Here is a 25279-nt window from a genome sequence, read left to right as displayed (position 1 = left end):
AGAAATGTATAATTAGCAATAAGGATATCGAATTCCGGATCTTTCATTTCGGAGAAAGTTGAAATTAAAATTTTGTTTATGCCAAAAAAGATCCAGATTGCAGACGAAGGATTAAAAACATTTATCTTTCAGTTTATAAGGCGCAATCAAATTTCGCTGGTTATTATTACATCCAGTTAGAGTAAAAAGTTCCTGGAACATATAATTGCAATCGCAGCGTTATTGGGACACCCACCGAGTACTAGGCAATAAATATCTCCGGGCGATCTTTTTCACCATATTCCATAATTGGTGCCCGTAACGAAATCCACAGTCGAAACGAAATCCCTAGTTTAGAAACGAAAGAGAGATGAGCTAAAATCACTATAAGAACCTAAATTGTATTTCAGTGGAGCTTTGGAAAAGACGGAGTATAATATTCAAACTAAGTTGGGGCGATAATCTCGCGCGGCTGTATCTAAATCTCGCTATCTAAATCTTAGTGATTTGCCGTAATCTTTCTGACCCAAATGTCTGTTTAATGTAAACGGAGACATACAAAATTGATTTATTCAGAAAAGCTCTTTTTATAAAAGCACGCGCGCGCGATCTGCTGGAACAATTTATTTATTTATAACTTTCGTAAGTATTTTCAGATAATTTATAATGATCATAAAAATACACAGGAAGTGATAAAATATTTCAAACGCATTGAATGTGAGTAAATCGGATTGTTGGTTTTTTTACTGACAAAAAATAAAAGTTCAGTTTGTCCGATTAAGGGGAGGGAGGGATAGCGTTAAATCACGTTAGCGCAGCCAATCGTTAAAGGTTAAGATCGTAACGAGAACGGGTTCTGTGATTTTGCGAACAATTATACGAAAGAATTACCTTAAACCGTATCAAAGGCGCGCTGCGCCTCATGATATTGAATATATCTAGAGATCGATCGCTTAACGGTCGAACGCGCGGCATGGCTCGATGCTCGTCAATGACTCGCAGCACGCCTGGTTGAACGGAGACAGGAGAGAACGAAGAACGCTTCGTTACTCCCTGAGGTCCCTTTTCTTATATCCCTCTAAGCTCACGCGGGAGCTTACGGTTAGTTCGTCATTCGGTAACTCTTACTTGATTTGTTACATAAAAATCGCAAATCTGACTACCGCGCTGCATTTGGATGCCAGACGAACCAGAGGCTCGAATAACATTGTTTCAAATGAGAATTTTCTCTGTTCCAAATAAGGATTTTTTTTACAACATGTATCCGAGCCGCTATACGAAAAGTAATGTTACTTATACGATATAATACATACGAGTATATATATATATATATATACTCGTGATATTAGTTTAAAAAGAATATCTCGAGGTTTTTTTTTTTTTTTCTTAATCAAATATTCTGCTATGCATATATATATATATACATTTCAATATCTTAATATTCCTATATATTTTATAATTATTATTATAAAAATAATACATTTAAGGATATGATTATTGGAGGACTATTATTAAGATTTTTATAATATTTCTCAAAGGATAGATTTACTAGGATATAGATTTACTAAAAGTAATCCAAAATTTATTTTAATCTTATCTCATAGGTGCTTCTTTCTCAAAATACATAAAATGGTTTAATCTGTTGACATTTTCTTAAATGTAATGCTATAAAGGAAGAGAACTGTATTAAAAATAGCATACGAAAAATCAATAATTGCGTGTTCATCTCGTTCCTTTCGTAGGTTTCTACGCATGTGATGAAAAGTACAATTACATAATAATTTGAGAAATTTAATTATTCTACGAAAATGACACCCAAAGGCAATATTGCTTTCGCATCGCGCATTATAATATATATATATATTTACGTGGGTATTTACATTGATTAAATAAAACATTATGTGGCGGCGTTTGACTTTAAAACGACGTAGAGTCAAGCGTTGCCCCATTTGCACTTAACTTTATTGGTAAACTTTGTTAATGAATTCGCGTAAATGTAATATAAATACGAGACTTTCTCTCTCTCTCTCTCTCCCTCCCCCTCCCTCTTTTTCTCTCTCCTTCGTATCTTGCTCTTTTAAATTTATAGAAGATGTTTCCTTAGATAAAATTTGATTTTGTCCGAGATCCTTTCGTAACTTTTTGATTTCTTTTCTCAATTTGATTCTCAATTCTGTTTCTCAATTTGAAACATTAATTCGTGAGTGCGAAATGAAAAATAAGTTGTATCTTTAAAGAGGTATTTTTATTTAAGATATCAAATTCTCGCCATTTACTTACGTATTATTTAATCATTCTTCTTTAATAAGAATTCTATTAGATGCTATCATTCTTGTGACTTCATTAATCACTTTGACAACCAAATTGCGAGTTGAAACATCGTTAAGATAAAATCCACTTAAAATTAGTCGAGCCACTCAATTTAAAAAAATTTTAGCTAGCTCAGTAGTAACTATGACGTATTGCACACAATATAATATTGCTCCAGGGCACGGACTATATAACGGAGTAACAAACTGTATACATTTAATAGCAGTTATATAGGTTAATAGTTAATGTATGTTTAACATTATGAATAATGGATGTATATTATAACCGCAAACCGCTGATAAATTACAGTGTTTATGCGCAATGTTATTTCATCAATATATCCATTTCTCAATAATCTATCTTCATTAATATATTAGTGTAACTTTATTTACGTGACATATCTGATGAAGTAATAACAGTGAAGTTTTTAAATTAAATTTTTAATAAAAATGTTATAGCTGCTTGAAAACGCGTTACGCTGTTCGCTTCACAAATCTTTGATCAACACGAAGTTAAATTTTCTTTAAGAAAACTTTTAAGAAAAATTTCAACGTCGTTCCTTTTCAATTTTTTAATTAGTCCATTATAAATAATTATGTTTTATGAATTAAGAATGTATTAAAGTTGCAAAACTGGTTTCACTTTCGATTATTTTATGGCTTGAATATTCAAAATCGTTCCATTTCTAATTGCCTTCCTTACAAAGAACTACCGATTTCTTGAGACATTTTTGTCAAGTTATCTCGAGTTGATTGAAGGATACATTGATGAAAATTGACTCTCTAAATCTAGGACAGGTCACAATACACCGTAGCAACCTGAGCTCGAAATTGTATCGGTTTCTTTTGTATAAAAATCCCCTTGCTCTTCAAACTTTCAAACGTATTTTTAAAAAATCACAAAAAACCAGATAAATGAAGCACAACTCGTTTTTTATTCAAGGAGAAATTTTTCTCCATTAATGACAATTTAGTTTCCTATTAGTAAATTTTTTGTATCTTATCTGTGTTAGAGATTGCCATTACAACAAGTTTCTCTGCATAATAAATACACATTAACTTAATAGAACCCGACCTAATATAATTCCGGGACTATCAATGGAAATCAGGAATCGCGGCCTCATGGCCTATAACGTAATTAGAGGTCAACCTTGACTCTCGGTACCAAGAATAATGGCGCGCCACAGATCGTTCCGGGTACGGCCTTCGGTAGCCGGAATTCCGTAGAATTTAGAAAGTTCGGAACTCGAGAGTTCGACCGCCATTAGCGCAATGCCGCAATGCAATCGTTCACCGTTTCGTCGACGTGCACGCGAAGATCGGCCGTAGCCGCGTGCGGAGCGGTCGACCGCGCGATATACAGTATATATATATATATATATATATATGTTGTATATGGCTGCGAACGTACGTTTTAATTAAAGGATAAATTCGATTGAAATTGTCTGGTGAAGCGTAGCAGCGGCTCTGCCCTCTCTTCTCCCTATTTCCCCTTCCTCCCCCGCAGTCGACCAACCCCCTTCTGACGTAGTTGTGTGTGTGCGTGTGCGTGTGTGTATCTATATCACGGCGAGGTTCCACATTTAGGTACACGTACAGCGTACGCAAGTATCATCGCGCGCGCCAGCGCGTCAGTTCGCTCGCCATGGAAAATGGATTTTAATTTAATTCCCGCGATACAAAAGCACATACCGCGTACTTCCTCCCGGACCGTCCTTTCAACCTGCTCCCTCCCCCCGTCCCCGTGTTAATTCGATTACGTCGTCTCCGTCGTCGTGAGAGCACTTCGCCGAAGGCGAAAGTTCAAGGCGCGATCTACGTCCGTTCGACGAAAACGAGAGAAAACTGGCTGACTGGGGGCGATCGAGCTTGCAGTAAAAATGATTAGTTCAGGGGCACGGAAAATTATGTCGTGCGCATCGGTGATCAATTGACTATGAAAACTCTGAAACCTGTTGTGAACTCATTGTTAGTTATATCGACGACTCTCATCGTTTCACCTTTCGCCGTTCTGTTCTTCTCTTGATGAAAATATGAGTGTCCGAACATCTGAATCATATACGGTGGAACACTTCTGCTCACTCCGTGATAACCGAATATAGGTTGCAGTATAACCATGATTTCGATTGGGATAACATTAGAATGTTAAATGAAGAACTTTGTTATAAAAAACGTTTAATATCTGAGATGCTCAATATTAAAAACCAAACAGTCTCTGTCTCCAAGCAGATACAAAGGGTCTTCATCGTGCTTACATATCAATAATCAACGCAATATTTAACTTTACAGTACCATACGTTCTATCATTTTAGACTACGTTCTATCATTTTAGACTACACGCACTAGTAAAAACGGTTTTAATAAAAACCGTTTTAGTTAAAATCTGTGTTGGTGTCTGTTTACACAATCAGGCGTATTTTACCTCCACCAAAAATAAAGTAGCTTTATATAACCTGATATGGAACCTGAGACGAAATATCCTTTGTCATTTCTTAACTTTAACGTCTAAAGTTGATAACATCGAATTTCGATACGTTAAACCGATTGAAGACCGTTTACACGATCACTTTCATAAAACGGTTTAGTAATGCCAAATCTGTTTCAGAAGAGGTTTGGATTTACTAAAACGGTTTTAATAACATCTGTATTAAGAGACGTTTACAGGACATTTAACACCGGTTTTAACTAAAACGGTTTTTATTAAAACGGTTTTAACTAAAACGGTTTTTATTAAAACGGTTTTACCAGTGCGTATAAACGTAGTCAATGTTAATCCGTTATCGTTGACACATTCAATTTTTACAAATTATTTTCATCTGTGATTTTACTTGTGACGCAATAATTTTTATATAGATTTTACTGCTATTTATACACATTGACGTATATCACATTTATACACTCTTTATAAAGTTTATATTTTTTGTTAAACGCGACTATGTTACCTTCACGATGCATCGTTATAGTAATCTGTTTTTTAATTATTAAGTGTCTGGTTTCAATTATCAGCATATTTTATCCAGATTTCTTGGACATATAAGCCGCTACTAGACTTACCGTCATTTCGGCACAAGAGTGATCGATGAAAGTCAATTCTGACTCCTCACCAGCCAAGAGTACGCTGACCGTCTTTTCGCCGGACTCGTCATCTGTAACATGAATGAAAATATAATTTAGCTTTCAAGTACATAGTTAATCTCTAAAGTGGCATCATGAACAAGTTAAACGTATATTAAATAACTGTATCTAATAATTAATTAATTAACAAATCAAACCATAGAACGATCGACTATTTTTTTTATGGAAAGACAAACACCTGAGATTAAGGCCGATATTCGTAGTCGATCATCATTTGAATAATCACATTTTTTTCATAAATTTCTAATTATTCGTCAGTCTACTATATAGTTAATTTTTTACAAGGAGATTTATTCTTCAGATATTTTTTAATTCATGAAACGCTGATTTATGAATTATTTGTTATTTCGACAATCTCACATTGATAAATCGTAAATTTTGATCATTATTTATTTGGATGATTTAAGCTTTATGTACATGAAACATTTTAATATGTTGTCACTTTTTCTTCTAACACATCTTCAATTATGCAATGATTATAATCATCCAAAATAAATTATTAAATAATTATATATTGGATAAATATTTTTTGAATTATTACTACATCTCTCTGAGATTATAGATACATAAACAAAATGTGTCGAAACAGAAATGCTCTAATTACTTATAGTCCAGCTCTTACTTGATAAATATATGTATAATTATTTAAGCTAATAATGAAAGAATAAAGACTATATGTATCGTAAATAATTACAGATTTTTCAAATTCGGATTCGTATATAAAATAGAGATCTGTAAAATATTAATCCAAAATATGAATCTGTAATTAATTCTCTTTCAAATAAAGCGTTCTCTCAATCACGAATTGAAAATGTAGGGATACCTATAGAGTGCAAGTCAAGTCAAATTCAAACTTTCTTGTTAGTAATGATAAGTTTGATAATTGGACAAGATTCTGAGACGTGAAACCGACACGACGTCACTCGTAATAACTTTATTCTAATTGTATAAAAAAAGATTTATTTCAAGGGAAACAGGAATTTATTTTGCACGAAGTGAAGTCTTTGGCATGAAACTTCGAATAACGAAATAATAGAGTGTTAGAATTTAAAATACATTTGGTTGATGCACAACGGATCGAATAGCAGGAGCCTGAAAATTGCGTTACGTTCCGAGCCATTAAAGGCTACTTCATATCACAGATTTTTCCGTAATCGTTCGAACAAAACAATTACATCACACTCCAAACTCGAATGGAGAACTTGCTCGTTTTCGTTTCAGCTAGCTCCCGGCTCTATCCAGTCGGTTCTCCCTTTTGGGATTCTTACGGGAATCGTGTCGTCGTATGCTATGTTCGATCGATTGGTGACTGGCCGGAAGGGGAACGAACGAAGAACCATGGATTTTGCAATCGCGATTGGCCGTAACTTATTGATCGACTTACCGATCGAAGTGTCGTAGGCGTGCAGGTATTCCGAAGTCATAAATTGAGACACCAACGAGCTCTTGCCAACGGCGGGGGCGCCCAGCATAAGGACGCGGTATGGTGCTGGACCTTGAGACGCGCTGCTCTCCCTCGAACTCGCCAATGAGCCCGCCGCCGAATTCCGCGCTGATCCCGGATACGAGGCAGTCAAGTGTTCCGTGCTGCGTCGAATAGAAGAAAGGCTAGGCGCGTATTGAGATTAGCATAGAATAAAATTTACCGTCGATTCGTATCAATACTCATTTCATAAAGGGGTTCGAGTATTCGAGAAAACAGGAAAAGAAACTAGCCACAAGTTTTTTTATTTTAGATTTTCGATAATTTTGGGGGGGGGGAGATTTTGAGGAATTTGCATAGATTACTTGCGCTATTGGACGAATGTCGCGGACATTTAGTCTCTTGAAACGTTATAATTTTTTAGATTTGTAATAATACTACAGTCGCGAATGAAAAAGATAGGCCTTATTGGAAAATTGAAAATGTGTGTGCACTTTTATTTTTCTATTATTATATAAATATATATACTTATTTTACACATTTTTTAGTTGTAAACAAGAATTTATAATAAAAATATAAATTAATAATTTTAATCAAATAATATAGTAATTTTTCATTCGCTGTAGTATTTCAGGCGCATAGATAAAACGATTATTAGATATTATTTTCAAATGAATCTGAAGACTCAGGTAGATTGGTTGACTTGTGTATAAGAAAAAAGTTATGAAAAAATTGAATTGCATTATAATCTTCAAAAGAAACTGTTACAATTATACATGATGAGAAATCATAAATGCTTGTGAAAAAGCTATTTAATTTTACATGACATAAGTACTCCGGATCAGATAAAAAGTAAAAAGTGCTTTTTTAAAACGAATATATTTCACTCTTATATTTCATACATTTATCTCTCTATTCCATGAAAATATTTGTTTAAACACTACAAATATTTTTTTAAGAAGATAACATTTTTTTTATCAAGAAGATACTTGTATAAAAATGAAATTATAATAACTCTTGTCTTCAGGAAATCTACCCCAGTTTCCAAACTTATTTGTTTTACCATTATTACTCGCGTTAATCGTAAATAATAAAATACAATCATGACTTATATGCAGATGTATGTATATTACACTATGTACTATGTAATACAATATAACACAAATAATACCGAACAATTTTTCGTGGAATCCCACTAAATAAGAAATAAATCCAAATGTCACGTATAGAAAGCGTCGTGAGATGTTTGAGATTCATAGCTATAGAAAGCCTCGTGAGATGTTTGAGATTCATGTCTTAAGAACATGTTTTACGAAAATATAAACTGATTTTATCTCAGCTGAAATTTCATTGGTTGAGTACTTCGTATAGCAATTTTTGGATTTTCAACTTCAAATATTTTGAGCAAGTAAGCTTTAAATTAGAATCCCGCGTTAAATTCTTTTTGAAATTAACTAAGAAATATAGAACTCTGTAGGTTAAGCCCTTTATTTTCTAAAGTCTCTCTCTATTAGACGCCCTCGAAATTATATTTCTCTTTAAATAAATTTTTACAGAGGAAAGATCAACTTCGATTTTGTCGCAGAGCACGTTCCTGCAATTCGATATAAATTTTAGAAAATATTCTGCGTATCGTAGTACATTGGAAATGTATTCCACGCGATATTCACTCCTCCTTTTATATATCGATATGAAACTCGACAGTCTAGAAAGGGAATAAGTATCGTAACAGGTTTATTCAATCGCGTGAATATTCAACGTTTCATACTTCGGTCGGTAGAATATGATTGTGAGTAATCAGCGCTTACAATGTTTAGTTACCTGAATCATTGATACTCTGTGTTTCATTAATTTATTTAGTTTGATATATTAAGCGCTGTTACATACAAATATTTTACAATACGTTATATTATATGGAAATATTCTTTTAAATGAAATTAAAATTCTTTTATACAGTCCGTATATGTCAAAAGTTTACATAAATTTAATAACGTAACATATTTATAATTAGACCATAAAATTATTTTGATCCTCTGTCACAGTTTGGATGAAGCTATCTTTTTATACTGTGTGCGCGAGCTCGGATATCTCTTCATCTTTTCTGCATAACGTAAATTTCTCGAGTGACATTTGAATTCCATTTGTCCTACTTTTTCGTAAAAGATATTTTTAATGTTCTAAAAAATAAAAATATACGACTGTCTCATAAACAAACTTAATATGCCATGTATAAACAAAGTGTCATATAAGATCGTGAATATACCAATTGTAAGTCACAAAAGCCTATCGTGATATAAATTAGACCTTAGTTTTAGTGCTTGAATATTTCGATGTGAATTTATACGCATAAATGTGTATAAATTTAAATATATACAAACGGAATATAAATGAATTTTATAGAAAATATTACACAATCGTTAGTTATATTGTTCATATCAAGAAAGGAGTTAGTTAATGACGAATTCGGTACACATGCACTGATTCTGTTCTGGTGCTGCCCTGAGATGGTGCGAGTGTAAAACCACTTCGATTCTATGCCAAACTGCATCAGAAACTGCGTCAGTGCAACATTTCTTAAACTCTTTCAGTTCATTCGGTTGGTCCGAATGTAAATTCAGCATTACACTGGATTAGTTTTCATTTGACGAATACGACAATCTGAACGCACTGATACAGTGCGTACAAGCCGAATGTGTGGCACTGAAAAAATTCGCACTCGGTGCAGTCTGCCGAATTCGTTATAAGTACCGACGCAACGGTTGAATCATACCTACATTGTATTTTCTAAATAAAACAGTTTTTCTTAAAGATGACAACACAGATGTAACGCTATGTAACATGGCTTAAGTACTGTCATTTTTGTTTTTCAACGTTACGAGTGGCATTTAAAATTGATTTTGTTTGGTGTCTGATCTAAATTTTCGTACAATTTACCTAAGATGTTATCAATACAAGGTGAGTAATGGAATTATAGCGTACTACAGGATTATAATTGATATTTAAACTCTTTTCAAGTATAGCATTAAATTAACAAAATTTGTACCTAAGTTATGTTATTGTTAGCAAATTTGTAAAAATATAAAGAGCTAGTCTTTATGATTCCCTTCATTTAAGATAAAATAACATACTAAAATTGGAGAGAGAGTAGTTGAATAATACTTTTATAATTATTATCTTTTGATATTTGTATAAGAAAAAGTATGTTTGTATTGAATCTTTTTAAGATAACTTACTAAAAATTATTCATACATATTATTTGTTAGATTTTAAGAAAATTTAGATTTTTCTTTGTAAAAACTAATGATTATTTATTAAAAGTATGATTTAGGAACTCAATGGTACAATTCAACAACCCAGTCTCCATATCGTATTAAAGCTACATTTTAAAAAATCTTATTTTAAACAATATACATAGGTCAATGTCCATTTCCGTAAAAATATTGTTTTGTTTTATTGCCAATGAATCAAAGTTTGATATAAGTACTGAAATGTTCTGATCTCTTCAGTACTTTTGTTACAATTTTGTTTAAATGTTAACGAGTACGATATAGGCGAGTTCCCCCTATAAAGAAACACAATGACGTCTCGCGCCAAAAGAGTATATACCTATATATATAGAAATATATCCTCGTAAAAGAGACATTATAATGTCTCTCTTTATATTCTTTATTAAATATGTTGTTTCATATTGTGAAATACTAGCGTTATACACAAAAATTAAATATGATATCGGATAACATTTTTTTTATCACAATAAAAGAGTGTACAAAAACATAATTCGTAACTGTAACAAAAGATGAATTTATAAATTTTTACTTAATTGTAATTTTCAATTTATCGACTAAATAAACGACTTGTTTACTATAATAAGTATAACAGATTTTTGAAGGTGTAGATTTATGTGAAATTAAATTATTTCATTGGATACTGATTTCATCGAACATTTTTTACACGAGATTATATAAAAAACTAGAATAAAAAGTATTTTAAATATAAAATACAAATGAGAGCATACTTTGCGAAGAATATTTCATGCAGAAAGTGCAATATATATTATTTCGAAATGCAAAACAGGAATTTTCCGAAAAGCAAGTACGAAATATAATATTTTATATCTCTACATGCTTTTTTATGCCAACTGCGCTTAGAATACCCTGCCCAGTTCCAATATATTTGCATGATGTCTGAAGACCACGCTCTAAGGTCCAACGCGCGTGTCTACGTAACTTCAACGCCACACGTAAACTCACGCGTTCGATCTAGAGCGACAGTCTAACTCGCTGTTGGCTGCGATGAGAAGGCGAACCGGAGATAGAGGTCGGAAATATTCTACGGTATGTTCCTTCCAGAGCAGACGAAGTAGTACAATCGTAAATATCACCGCTCGATCGTAGAATAGGTAATAAGTGAACATATCGATCGTATCGATGTCGCTACTGTTCGACACCTTGTTAACGAGAATACATTCTTGTCAATTTTGAAGCAAAATTCTTATGCACTGCGAGACTATAGAGAATACATCGCGAAAATGTTCAGTAGGGATCATTATTTGTCGATAGCAATGACAAAAGACTCAGAAATATAGAACTATAAATCTATTATATGTTATTAATAGTTGATACGAATCTACAACGTGATTGGTTAGACGACGGTTAGACACTAGAAAAGTATCACGATTTTTCTATTTTATTTAAATACAAAGGTTATAATAAGATCTGACAACTATAACTGTCTACATCATTCGCACGCGTGAATGTTTGAAATGAACATTCAAACGTCTTAGATTGGAACATACAGTACTTACCATCATATATATCACAAGAATATTTGTCAAATTGTTCCCCTTAACTATGCTTGAACTCACCTAGAGTTGCTGGACGCCATGCTATTGTTAGAGCGTGATCTGCGACTTTTTAGGGAATCACCCCGGTTTACCACTCCCTTGCCCGTGATGCTGAAATGCCGTAGTCTGTAGTATTCCTCCTCCACCCCGGTGTTAGGCATACTCGCTACTCGCGATCTTTGTTGCGGAAGACACAGATAATTCGGCCGACCGGAAGAACGACTCCCGGGAGCCTTTACTGACTGTGATCGGCTATGATGGGGGCTTCCGTATCTGCGGGTTATCCGATCGTCACTATTTGACTGTACAGGACGTCCAGAAGGAAAAATTCATATTTCAAGAAATAAAATTACTGAAATTTTTTAAGATTCAAAAAAATTTCATAAAAGATAATATAATATATTTAATAATATATCCTTGCAAATTATTAAAGGCACAGACTACGTTTACATTGCTCGATTTACGCTGAAGTTATAATATCGATGTTTGTGAAACTGGCCAATCATATGCTATTCCTTTGAAGAATGGAATGACTGTGGTTGGCCAATTTCATGATATCAATGTTATAATTTCGGCGTAAATCAAGCCGTGTAAACGTAGTTATGTACTATATCTTTTTAATGTAGCATATTTCTAAATAATTTTTAAACATTTTTGAAACATGATATTTTTAAACAATAATATTAAATATTAAATCTCATAGGACCGTACATGTGAGAACACAATCAATAGGAAATAAATGCCTTTAACGGTTTAGTTAGATCTTAAATGCTCTCTCTCTTGTATAATTCTGTATGAATTTATATACTACGTATGTAGTTCTTTAAACTGCGCGCCGAAATGGTTTTTTCGGACTTGAAACGCAAACTCTACTAAACTACCGCAGTAATATCACGAGTTAAATTGATTAGCAATTTAACACTTCGATGCTCTTACGCATCTTAGAATGATCTTAATAATGCTGAATGACATATTAAAATTTGTAAATAATTAATTCTTATTACGGAAAATATTACCGGGAGTCGACCGGATCTTAAGCATTCCATGCGAGCGTCTTAAGCCTTTAGATCACCGAGGCAAGGAGGTTTAAAGGATTACATACGTAGTATATAAATGTACATAATATAATGTTAATAGTATAATATTAATTTTGTGAATCACTATAATAATTATACACGTAGAAATTAGCTTAAATGAATATAATACTTCCTTGCTTAAAAAATGACACAATTAAAAAAATTAAATTCTTTAGAAAAGAAGAAAAATTATTTTTCAACTTGACAGAAAAGAATTTGGTTAATCAAATAATATCGATTGAAAGGATATATATGTAGTCTTAACATAATCAAATAACATTTTCACAACTCTTAAAAAGCTTCTCTATTTTTCAGCTGTGATGATTTCTTTTTTAAACCATCTCTTTTGAGTTGTAACATTTTTTATCAAGTTGAATTAATTCACTTTTGATGATTGATAGAATAATGTTTATTTAACTCATTCATAGTAATAATTCGAAAATCTGTTTCTTTGCTCGAGTTGTTCCACTTTTAAAGTAAAGAAACGATATATTATAAAAATATGACGTGTATACAATATATGTATTTACATTAAAGATAGTTTTTATAACAACTTGAAATGTTTAAGAAATGTGTTATTATTATTATTATTATTATTAAATGTGTTGAAATCTCAAAAATATTAAAAATAATAATTCTTTTATTCATATTAATAAAATGTATATCTCTTTATATATGCATCGTATTTTTTTATATACATATATCTATCGTTTATTAAGTATTAAGTTTACGGACACTTAGAAAGAAAGTAAAACACATATTCTTGTATAATTTTGACGACATAACTACAATTATTTGATCTTTTTTTTACCATAACATAATAAACGTATCCGTCATGGATTTAAAAAACTTTTCAAATTTTTCTTGTCAAAAAATTCCTCTTTTGCTTTTCTTTCTCTCTGGACATTTTGAAGATACTCCCAAGTTGTGGTACGATCTGTGGACTCACTTTTCTTATCCAGCTATCATTCAGAAAGATTTTTTTGATGAAAAAATTGTAAGTTTTCCAGGCAACACATATCAAACCGTGATGTCCGTGACACATATCTTTGTCATTTTATATAATTAAAAAAGATCAAATTATGTCACAAAATAAAAAATTTACGCAAGCATATATGTATATTTTATTTTTAAGAATGTCCGAGAACTCTTATAAACGATAATGTATTTTTTTAAATTCCCACACAAATCAATATATAGTTCTGGAACATATTTAGAATGAGACACGTGTCTATAAATCTTGCTACCTACAGTGCTTGATGTTCTTTCGAAGCATGGATTTTTCCTTCTGAGATATATTCTCTATATATAATAAATCTGTAAATATTGAATATCCCTTAGCCAAAACTTCTGACAAAATTTTTGGGCAAACTTTCTTTTATTACAACCGAGAGAACACTGCTTACTTGAAATATATGAGAGAAAAATGTTTATTGAGTTCATTGTGTTAAGCGTATGCAGTTTATTATTTTTTAAAATAACTTAATATTTTTTGCTGATCGCATTAGATATGATTAAAAATACTGTTAGGTAGTAAAATATTAAAAATGAGTAAGATCGTATAGATATTGATAATGATAATGGTTCGTTTTTGATCAGAAAACTTATCTCTGTTTAAAAAAACTGTCTATATATTAAAAATCTATGAGAGAGAGAGATAGAGAGAGATTTAAAATACTTTACCAAATATTATCCATTAATTACGTCTTGCAAAATCTTTATAAAGCTCTTCATGTCATGCCGAGATCATACCGTGTGGTGAAACTGCAAGAACTGCAGCAATGATCGATATCTACTTACCTCATCTCAAAGTCGTGTATCTCTTGCAGGGTGAGGGTGTTGGCAACATCTAGCAACTGCCGCATGTTCTCCTCGCGTCGTCTGGCGTCGGCGTCTGGGTGCAGTAGAATCGTCGCCGCGGGCGCGTCCAGCGACAAGGACGGCTGTTGTACCACGATCGTCGCCTGAGTTGATCGCTTGCTGCCGCCACTTCCGCCTTTCAGTGAATGCATGAAAAATTTACTATCCGTTATCCTGTTCTGGGGCTCGTTGATTTTGCGGGTCACGAATCGGCGGCAGAGAGAACCGGCTCTCATCCCCGCGTCCTCGTTCCCGTATTTCCTCTCATTCCGCTCTCGCAGAATGCATTTCTGGAGTCTTATTTAGGCCACCTTTCTTCGTTTTGCCTCCTCGGCAAAATTGCCGAGAAGATTACGCGAGATGCGTGTCTGACGACGCATTTGTGGTTGTTCTGACGGAACCGCCGTCACTCGTAAATCATTTTGATGATGATACTGCGCAACAATCTTTTCGATACGAGGGTAGAATCTCGATAATGCTGACATCGATTATGGAAATAGTTTGAGTATATTTACCCGTCGAGTGTACAGACTGGGTTAAGGGTCTTTACCCTGAAAAATTTTCCATAGTTTTAGCTCGCAGTGAAGACCGCAAGGAGATAATGTAACTTTAATAGTACGAAGAAATTACACATCTTTCACGTTTAGTCATTTATTTTCTTATCTTTATCTTAAGCTCATTCCATAATTCACAACAAAATTCGAAACAGAATTCAAATTATAATTTTATATATCAAATTATGAATTTACGATCTCAAAATTGCGATCTCATGTTTTAAAACGCTCGATTGCAATGTGATTGGTCGATTTGCTTACGGTTTTATGATTATGACTAAAATTTTTGTACGTGTGATGGCTTTAATAGTATCTAATTTTTGTTAGAAAACCTTGCCTTCGAAATCGATCGCGCAGTTCTCAAAATAAAAATTTCCATACATAATATAGCGATTACTTTTTTTAAATAATAATACGCAGGCATTTCAAAAATGAAATACATGTGACCTCTAAAACTGAGAAAAAATGAAACGCGAAAAAATTCATTGGTAATCATCACGATCGGCTCATTAATCTATAGATAAAATTTTGTCATTCCTTTTCGAGACAAATAGCACTTGAAATTAATGCTATCAATGATGATCGTCTCAACAATCCTTTTATGTAGGCGATAGCTGTTATTTTCTCGTGAACTTTTCTCATCTGAGCTTCTTCTCGGTGTTTAGTAATTTCTAGCCCAGCCTGTGCGAAAGTCGACGGGTATCTTTAAGACGCGGAAACCCCTCGTTTAAACAAAAGTTCCGCAATCTACGATCTCTCGCGCAATTGCAATTACCGAGATTCCATCCGGCACTGTCGACGTGACGGACGGAATAATAACAGGGATTGTGGATAGCGAGGACGGCGATCCCGCAGACGCGGTGTGTAATAGTGAATAGAAACAAACAGGTAAAACGAAGCGTGATTCGATAGCAAGTCTCAAGCGGCATTCCCAAGTTTTCTCCTTCGAGTTGCTAAATGGCGCGGCGTAGCCGAAGCAAACAATCGCGTTGCTGAAATCGATATCACGCGTGAATTAAAATTTCAGGCCTATTCTGTAACTCTTAACTCAAATTTCGTTATCTTTTACTATGATAAAGAACTGCACAGCGGCGGTTATAACAATAACAAAACTTGCGTTAAGAATTACGGAATAAGCTTGCTAATATAATTTCGACGAGTTTTTAGATTTCGATGCTACAACTATGCAAAAATGAATCTAATTGTAGTCGTGAGTGATCTTGCGTGCTCACACAATCCTTGACCGAGATAAGATTAAATTTAATTTTCTTGATCTTTTACTCTCTTTCAAACACGTGTTTGCATTTATATAAATATTTTTTAAGATTAATATTAATTAAAATTTGAAAAGAGAATTTAATTATATAATTAAATATGTAATTTCGTGATAATGAAGAATGACTTAAATATAATATAAACTGTGTACTCTCTGCCTTTTAATACATATAAAATGCTACATATAAAATGCTAAATGATAGTTTTTTCACATACGAAATATAAATAATTTTAATTAAACTCGAACTCATGAAAACTAGTCTTAATTGTATTTAATGCAATAAAAATTTTGCGAGTCGAAAATACTCTATGCTTAACATATATAATAAAATACGTTTTTCCATTTTTATCTGCAGCATTCAAAATATTCAACTCGATGAAATTATATAATTTTAATTCTCAGTATCGTGGTATCGTCGATGAATCTATGTCTAGCTAATCATCTATCTATAACGACAAAATTCACATTTTATAATACATACAGTACAAGAGAAAGCAGAAATGTGAAAGAGGTAGAAATTTGTAATGAGATGTACCTACACAGTTTTTTCCTAAAAAGTATATAAATTTTTTTTTATTAAATTATAATAAACAGTATGATATAATTTCAAATTTTATATCTCACGAGATGCAAACTTCAATATATGAACATAATAAATAGAATTTATTTAAAAAATATACGTTTAATTTTTTACAGATTGGTAACATAATGAATAAGAGACTGATAATGTAATCTCATGTTCCTATCTCTTCTTTCATGGACCGTTCCCATAAGCATCGAATAAGTTAGTGAAGGTTTAATTGACTTTCAGTTTTCACTTTTCACTTTTCTAGATCTATTCTTTTTAAAAAGATGTTTTGTTAATCCTCCGCGTGAATTTTAATTAGTGTTTATGCGAACGGTTTAACTTACACGATGGCGACAGAAATCACACTAAGCCGATCAGTGTATTTTGCACACGTAACATTTCCCTCGGCTACGACACTGATTACCATCACAGACTTCGCGAGACAACGAGCTACGACATTAAGAACGTCGATATTAGGATGGACGATATGGCATCGATAATCAATATATCTTTAGCGATATTCCACCCAATAACTGATAAAAAACATCGACAACTTTACCAGTAATATTTATTATATCAACATGAAATATGCCTATATCCACTTTCGATAAGTAAGATTGTAACGCATTGATGCTGCGAGTGTCATGATCCGTGGCTCATAGCGGTGCTCTCTGCCATTTTATTCAGATCATTGATTAATTTTGGATGCGATCCACTAAAGCGCTACAAATGTTTCAAAGTATATGATTGAACATTAGAAGAAAGACTTTTACTAATTGGCCAATCAAAGAATTCTTTAAAATATTTAAGAATGTCCGGCATTTTTCTTCAAAATTGTGCGACATAGAAGAATATGTGCTATCTTACTTTTACTCATTTTTTAGTGGCGTTGTGGCTCTGTAAATGTGGCTGCTCTATAGTTCCTGGCGAATATAAGTAAACACGGTGAACATACATAGTTTTGTGTAGTCAAATTTTTTCTCGATTTTGCATAATATTTAAGTATAAGTATTTTTTTCTGAGTAAAAATGATTGGATGCATCAGCCCTTTTCTGCAACAATTTATCATCAATAGGCTAGATCGCTAGATAATCAAATAACTGCGGTGAATTGAAGAAAAATGTCGGATCACTACACGTTTACACGGCTCAATTTACGCTAAAGTTGTAACATTGATATTATAATTTTTATTATAACATTTTATTATCATTTTATTATATTTTATTATAATTTCGCTGTAAATCGAGCCGTGTAAAGGTAGTCCATAACAATAATAATATATAATATAGCAAATAATCATCTATAATATAGTAAATATAGTTATTACAAAAAAGTTTTCATAATTGTTTTTTTTTCATTTTTTCATTTTATTCCGCTTTTAACTCTACAATATATTTTTATAGCTTCATTAAAAGATTTTTATTTTTTTTTATCGTTATTGCCTTTATCGATATTTTTGTGTTGATATTTGAGTGGATCAGCACTGCAACTGGTAATGCATATCGATATAAGTATCAATGCGACAATGTTATATCGTCTATCCCTTGTCGGCATCCCAAAAGGACAGTGCCAGAATAACTTTAGTCAAATAAAAAAGTAATATCTATTCTCGCGCGTGCTGTTTTTTTACTCTCTACCACAAGATCGATAAATGTTATCGTCGTCCTCGTAACTCGTTGCCGTTGCCATTGCTGAGATTCACACGACAGAGGCGCAAGCAGTTGATCGACAACGCAGAGAGAGAGAGAGAGAGAGAGAGAGAGAGAGAGAGAGAGAGAGAGGCCAGAGAAACGCTATGAAAACAAGAGATGGAGAACAAAAGAAAACAAGCCCAAGCGCATTCGCATTTGTGTTACTGTGTTGTATCCATGTAATACCATTAAATACCATTAAAAAGAGCGGCCGCCGAATTGTAGGAAGCTTTATTAGATAGCTTTATCATATCCCATTGTTCTCATTCATTCACACACTCGTCGTCGTCTACGTCTACGTCTACGTCTACGTCTACGTCTACGTCTACGTCTACGTCTACGTCTACGTCTACGTCTACGTCTACGTCTACGTCTAACGTCGTCGTCGTCGTCGTCATCATCGTCATCATCGTCATCATCGTCATCATCGTAATCGTCGTCGCCGTCGTTTATGTCGTCGTTTATGTCGTCGTCTACGTCGTCGTCGTCGCATAAGTTTCATGCGCTTTCAACGGTCGCCCTGGTATGGATACGATGCCTACATGATCTATTCGCCGGACTATGTAATACCTATTGCGCAAAACGGGAAAAAGAGCCTGACCCATGAATGAATGGCTGAAACGAGTGGATGAGATTCTGAAAAAAAAGAACATCAATTGATTTCCTTACAGATACCGTCCATTTTTCTCATTTCTTTTCTTTTCTTCTATTTCACATGTGTTACATACGCGCGATACGCGCAAACATATATTATATTAAAAACGCATGGAATTGGTTCACGTCGATATCAATTAGCGCTAACTCTGATGTATTTATATTTTATTCCCTGCATTTGTGCGAATATCGTTGAAATTGATACGCGGAGTAAAAACAAAGCAATTATATTTTCAGATAAAGAAAGCACTACAATGATATTCTAATAATACGATTAGTCGTTGTGATATTTTAATTTAATTAATTTTGACAGCTTTGAATTACTTTTAATGAAAATATTCCGTGTTGGACTAGACCTTTCCACGGTCTCTCTGTGTTATAATCAAGATTATAAGAGTCATATAGTGTATAGCTGCCACACAATCTAGAGACAGTGAGTTCCTAAGTGGAATTACTTAAACATCTCAACTGCAGAATGGATCGATAGTCTTGGTTAACTGGTTAGACCCATTGACAGCCCCGGCTAAGCAACACGCATCTGGAGAGTAAAATCGGTTGCTCGCGATCGATGCTAACCGAGGTTACCGGTTTTCTGTCTCTTGATTCGTAATGATAACCGCGAACGAGTGATCGATCACCATTAGTAGGATCCAAGCTCATCAAGTAACTACTACGAATATGAATTCGGCAACGAGATCAAAATGAGAGAGGGGGAAGGGAATAGGTAAACTGAGAGAAGGGGAGAAATATATTCGCGCCTAGAAATTCGTGATAGCGAAGTCGGTGGGGTGAATAGAATATAACAAATTCTTTTTTCCTTCTTTTATCGCCAACAAAGCCCGGGTTGCGATGTGGTCTGTCGTCCCCGTCGTAATTTCATCTTGATGTCGTCTTTAAGAAACTACTTGAGAATGTAGTACTGGGGGATTGCTATTTCGCAAAAAAAACAAGAAAAAAACTCTCAAGAGACTCACCAGCTGATCGTCCTCGCGATTTCGTACTCGCATTACTCTGAACATTACAGCCCTGGGTATTGCATGGCTGGGTCGCACTTATAAGTGATATATCGAGCGGATTGGTCGTCACATTGATATTGGGCCTCTTCTGACTGCGCTTGTGATCGATCGTGCCCTTTTCCGATGCAGTCACCTGAATCGAGTTGACTTTTCCACCGGCCGCATAATCGATTTGATATCCCACTCTGGCGTTGTGTTTCTCCTGGGCGGCCACCAGATTTCGAATCGAAGACCGCGTGTCGACTGAATCGGGTTGGCCCGCGTCCACCGAGCCCCTCACGGGAGTGCTGAATGCAAACACGATTATAGAATACAGAATCCGTTGCGATTACGTAGGTGGCAGCGATTGACAAATTCACCGAATCGAAGATATCCTCTAACTCTTACTCGAACTTGAAGTAAAATTCAGCCTAGGAAGTCAATTTGAAAATTTCTCTGTAGCTTATAGCTATATAGCTGTAAATTTTGTATCCCGAGGGGAAAAGGTGGTAGAAGTAAAAATTATATTAATTCCCTTCAAAATCTCAATTTTTGCTCAAAACAGAGATGGAAATCTTTAATTTAGAAATTATTGCATGAGATAGCGATATAAAATCGAAAAAAGGGAAATACATATAACTAAATAAGGGAAATAAATAAGGGAAATAATAAATGACTAATTAACTAATCATTGTACCAACAGATGTAGTTCTGTAGTACTGATATACTATACTTTTCGTCCTCTTTCCTAAATCTTTCTAAAATTCTTATCTTTATTTTAAAATAGAAGAGTTAAGATAGGGAAGCCGAACGTTTCATACAGTACTCTTTAGACATCTCAATGCTTCTGATTTTACTTTGTAAATTTCAAATAAATTTTATTAGGTACACTGCAACATTGATCGACAGTTTTCTCATTCAAATCGGCCATGAAATGAAATTTTTTAAATAAAATCTATAATATCACAGTGTAAAATCTATTCTCTATAGTGATGTTATTTGCTGTTCCTCGTCTAATTGTGTTTCACTGGGATTATTATTCACCGAAAAGTCAGTTAAAATTACCTAAAGAAATCCGCGGCTCTGAGATCCGGAAGAGGCGGGGTTCTGCCGCTGCCGCCGAAGGTAAATCTGGTTTCATGGTGCGTGGAAACTATCGACGTGAGTGATGGAAGAATCGTCGCCGTACCCTCGTTATTACTCGCGTTGTGACCCTGATTGATAGAGGTACCGGTGGTCGTCTTATTGTTACCATCCTGTTGACCTGAATCAAGTTTCATGCGCATGCTACGATTCGAGGGCCCGGCGATCTCGGTCTCATCGAAGGCGCAAAGCGGGGTCATGGGCGACGACGGAAGCGGTAATGGCGGTGTGGTTTGATTCGCCGCGATCGGCGCCGCGACAGAGATCGGTGACGTGGGCGACGTCGGCGACGAATTATGGTTGCCCCCGAGCGTATCGTCGGGATGTCCCCGAAGACCAACAGGAGGGATGGATGATTGCGACGGAGCAGTAGCGGGAGGCGACATTTCAGCTGGCACGTCGATTAGATCGAAGCTGTCGTCCGGCTGCTCCCCGTCTGTCGTCGTTACCTGGAGAACGGAAAGAAATCGGGCCAACGAATGCTGAATTATTTGTCTTGATGTATTTTATAATCGATAAGAATTATTTCGAGGTTTTTCAAATTGCATACAATACTGCTCAGTCAATCGCGAGAATTTTATTCGTGTATTTATTATATTTCAGCGTATTATATTTATGCTTATACAAGGTGTCCCGCAATTTTTGACAAAGCGCTCTTGTGTAGATAGAGCGGACTAAACTGTATCGAAAAGTCTTTTACCATTTTACAGTTTTCGCAACTTTTTTTTTAGTTATCCTATAATAAACAGAATGTCTAAAATCATAAAAGCATAAGACAATTTTAGGATATCTTTAAGAGTTTTTTAAGAAATATCTTTGAGATATTTCATAAAGAACTTTGAGAGATATCTTAATGTTGTCTTATATACATCGATTTTATCTGTTTATTCGGCAATTTTTAGAAATTAATATTTCGTTAACTGTTGCGACCATTATAAAACGGGAGAGGACTTTCCGATTCATTTTTTCATAAACGGCACGTACATATCGATTCCTTCGGCTGGTCTGGATTACCATGTATACATATACATCGATTATTCTTTTAAAGAAACGTTAAAAATATCAATTACCGCCTCGGTGCAACGTTTAAGATTTTTTTCGCGTGAAACCAGATTTTTTTTCTTATTGAGCACCTATCATTACAGAAATTGATTGATGTGTCCGAGTTTGCGTAAAGTAATGAATGAATATCTTCAAAGTGATTGGTAATCTAAAAGGATGATATCTCAAATTTTCTCGGAGATATTCGTTCATTACTTCACGAATTCAAACGCATTAATCACTTCCCAGATAGACTTGTATGACGATCACGATATGCACAAATTAATTTACTGAAAATTTAGAACAATTTTATAATCATTTATGACATTATAAAAGCGAAAACGTTTATATTAAGGAAAATATAAAATTTAGGTTATTTGAATGATTAAATTTTTTGTTATAGAATTACAAAAACATATGTATGAAAATATATCTTCAGATCTATAATATTCGTTTTACGATATTGCTATATGAAATATTTACATCATACATAATTAAATGAAATACATCGTATAATGATGCACATTTGCAATTATCATGTGATGCTATAGAAAGCTTAAATAATTTTTAAATTTTTCTTCATTTCATGCCGCATAAAGTAAGATAAATATACTGTAAAATTTGGATAAACAAATGTCGATTTTGATATACCGAATTTTGTTGAAAGAGAATTCGTAATCCTGATGTGATGTCATAGTAAGCATAAATGATTTGTAAACTTTTACTTATTTCATGTCGCATAAAGTAAGATAAATATATTATAATATAAAGTTTAAATAAACATGTCGATTATGAAAAATTCGCGCGAAAGTCCACAGAAATCACGCAGTGTGGCGTTGATTTTTCCATCGAAAGTTGCATGGTTTGAAGAGGGACACATGATGGAAATGTGGACTTGACCTTGAGTGACCTTGTCAAAATCAAGTTAAGGTCATTAATGTTTTTTTTCTTAAGTAGAATCCCTATTTTTTATTACATATTCTTGTAGCTAACCTCGAGAGCTTTCCAAAACACTATAATTAAATTCATTTTCATTAAGTTATATACTTTTCGAATTATAAAGGCTTGAAAATTACAGTACCGCCGGCATTAGCATTACCCAAGGTGTCCGACGGACGGCTAAAACCTCTTGTTGTTCAGAATCATGGATAACTTTGTTCCTGGATAAATTTGTCAAGATCAAGGTCATTGGAGGTTGTTTTTCTTATTTTCATTTTTGCACAAAAATTCATTTCTACGTAAAAATGAAAATAAGAGGTACAACCTCCAATAACCTTGATCAGACACCCGTATATAAACATGCATATTACATATATGATCAGTACGAATGACAAAATAAAATCCAATATATGTCAAATTTATAAGTGTTCAGACAAGCGTGCGATTAGCTCAGCGTTAGCGTAGGTAGGCTACCACCCCAAAGATTGTAGGTTCAAATCCCGTCGATACTCCATGCGTTTTCAAGAATATTTATAATTGCGTTATATAATTATAAGAATTTGTATGTACAGAAAAATAATTAATAAACTTAATAATTATTCCGAAAATAAAAAATAAAATCTAAAAAAAAAATAAAAACAAATTAAATTATAATTAAATTTTTTTTTCGTTAAAATATACTCAGTAGACAAATGTACATATACTTTATAGCAACTTCACGTTTATTTCAATCATCCAATGCTTCATAGATGAGCCGATTAAGATCCGAAATATTGCAGCAGCATTTAGTAAATCAGAAAACGAAATATCATGATGTGCAAATATGATGTAAATATGAGACACTAAGAATCAGATTTTTGTTTGTCATATTTACATCATATTTGCGTCATAGTATTTCATTTTCTGATTTACTAAATATGACTACAATATTTGGGGTCACAATCGCCTCACCTATTACGGATTTGATGATCGAATACAACGTAAAGTTGCAGTAAAATTTATGCGCATCTGTCTATCTGGGATGCCCTCGAGCGAAAAAATATGACGGGGCTCGCATGTTGATTTTCATACTTAACTGTGGTCTGTGAAATACCTATGAATACCAAACACGCAAAGGTGCCCATTAAATCCCAACGCAATGCAAAGAACACACGTACTTTTTTCAGTATGGATTCATTAAACAGCAAATATGCAAACGTTTCGTTGAGATCGGCGCATAATTTACTAACTTTCTTCGACGCTGTGATGCAACCTCGCAGGGCACGCGCGCTTCATCAATTAACATACCTAATTACCATTTAATATCGCGTAATAATATTTAATGCTTACAACAGTTACTCATAACTGAAGCTTGTGTTTGACTTTACATTGCTTTGTAAAAGTATAATATATTATATAATGTAGTTTACTGAAAATGTTAATATTATATTAATAATATAATGTATTAATATCGCTTTATACAGGTATATTCAAATCTTATGAAGTTACATAATAACAATATAATATATGTATTTAATATATGTATATTTCGCGTAAATATAAATAGGCGAGCTTAATTCAAATCTCGATTTTGCGGCGATAGACACAAATTTAACTTTAATCTCGATTTTAATTTTGATCCAAATTTCAATTTTAATTTTAATTTTAATTTTTAATTATACATAATAACGTATATTGGCATAATATCAACAATATGCTCTTGTATACAAATCGTGAGCATTCTGCAGTATCTATTTATGTTGATATGTGCCACCCACGTCCGGTCAAATTTGCATCGCGTCACGTGCCGCCAA

At 33.7% G+C, this 25279-nt stretch overlaps 1 protein-coding gene across 1 annotated transcript in view; it reads right to left on the bottom strand.

The window, feature by feature from the left end:
• The window catches only part of LOC108723455 (uncharacterized), a 28417-nt gene extending 4681 nt beyond the window's left edge, over positions 1 to 23736 (bottom strand). Inside the window, exons 1-8 of the mRNA XM_018449236.1 lie at positions 23674 to 23736; positions 21429 to 21955; positions 20343 to 20671; positions 19285 to 19350; positions 14566 to 14761; positions 11711 to 11962; positions 6808 to 7010; positions 5343 to 5434 (exon numbers count right to left, since the gene is read on the bottom strand). Of these exons, the coding sequence (XP_018304738.1) occupies positions 5343 to 5434; positions 6808 to 7010; positions 11711 to 11962; positions 14566 to 14761; positions 19285 to 19350; positions 20343 to 20671; positions 21429 to 21955; positions 23674 to 23736 (1728 nt within the window). The remainder of the gene's footprint in view (positions 1 to 5342; positions 5435 to 6807; positions 7011 to 11710; positions 11963 to 14565; positions 14762 to 19284; positions 19351 to 20342; positions 20672 to 21428; positions 21956 to 23673) is intronic.
• Positions 23737 to 25279: the final 1543 nt, after the last annotated feature.

The sequence above is a fragment of the Mycetomoellerius zeteki genome, unplaced genomic scaffold (assembly GCF_001594055.1).
Source record: "Mycetomoellerius zeteki isolate Tzet28-1 unplaced genomic scaffold, Tzet1.0 scaffold241, whole genome shotgun sequence".
Lineage (NCBI taxonomy): Eukaryota > Metazoa > Arthropoda > Insecta > Hymenoptera > Formicidae > Mycetomoellerius > Mycetomoellerius zeteki.
This window is presented reverse-complemented; position numbering and strand designations above follow the sequence as displayed.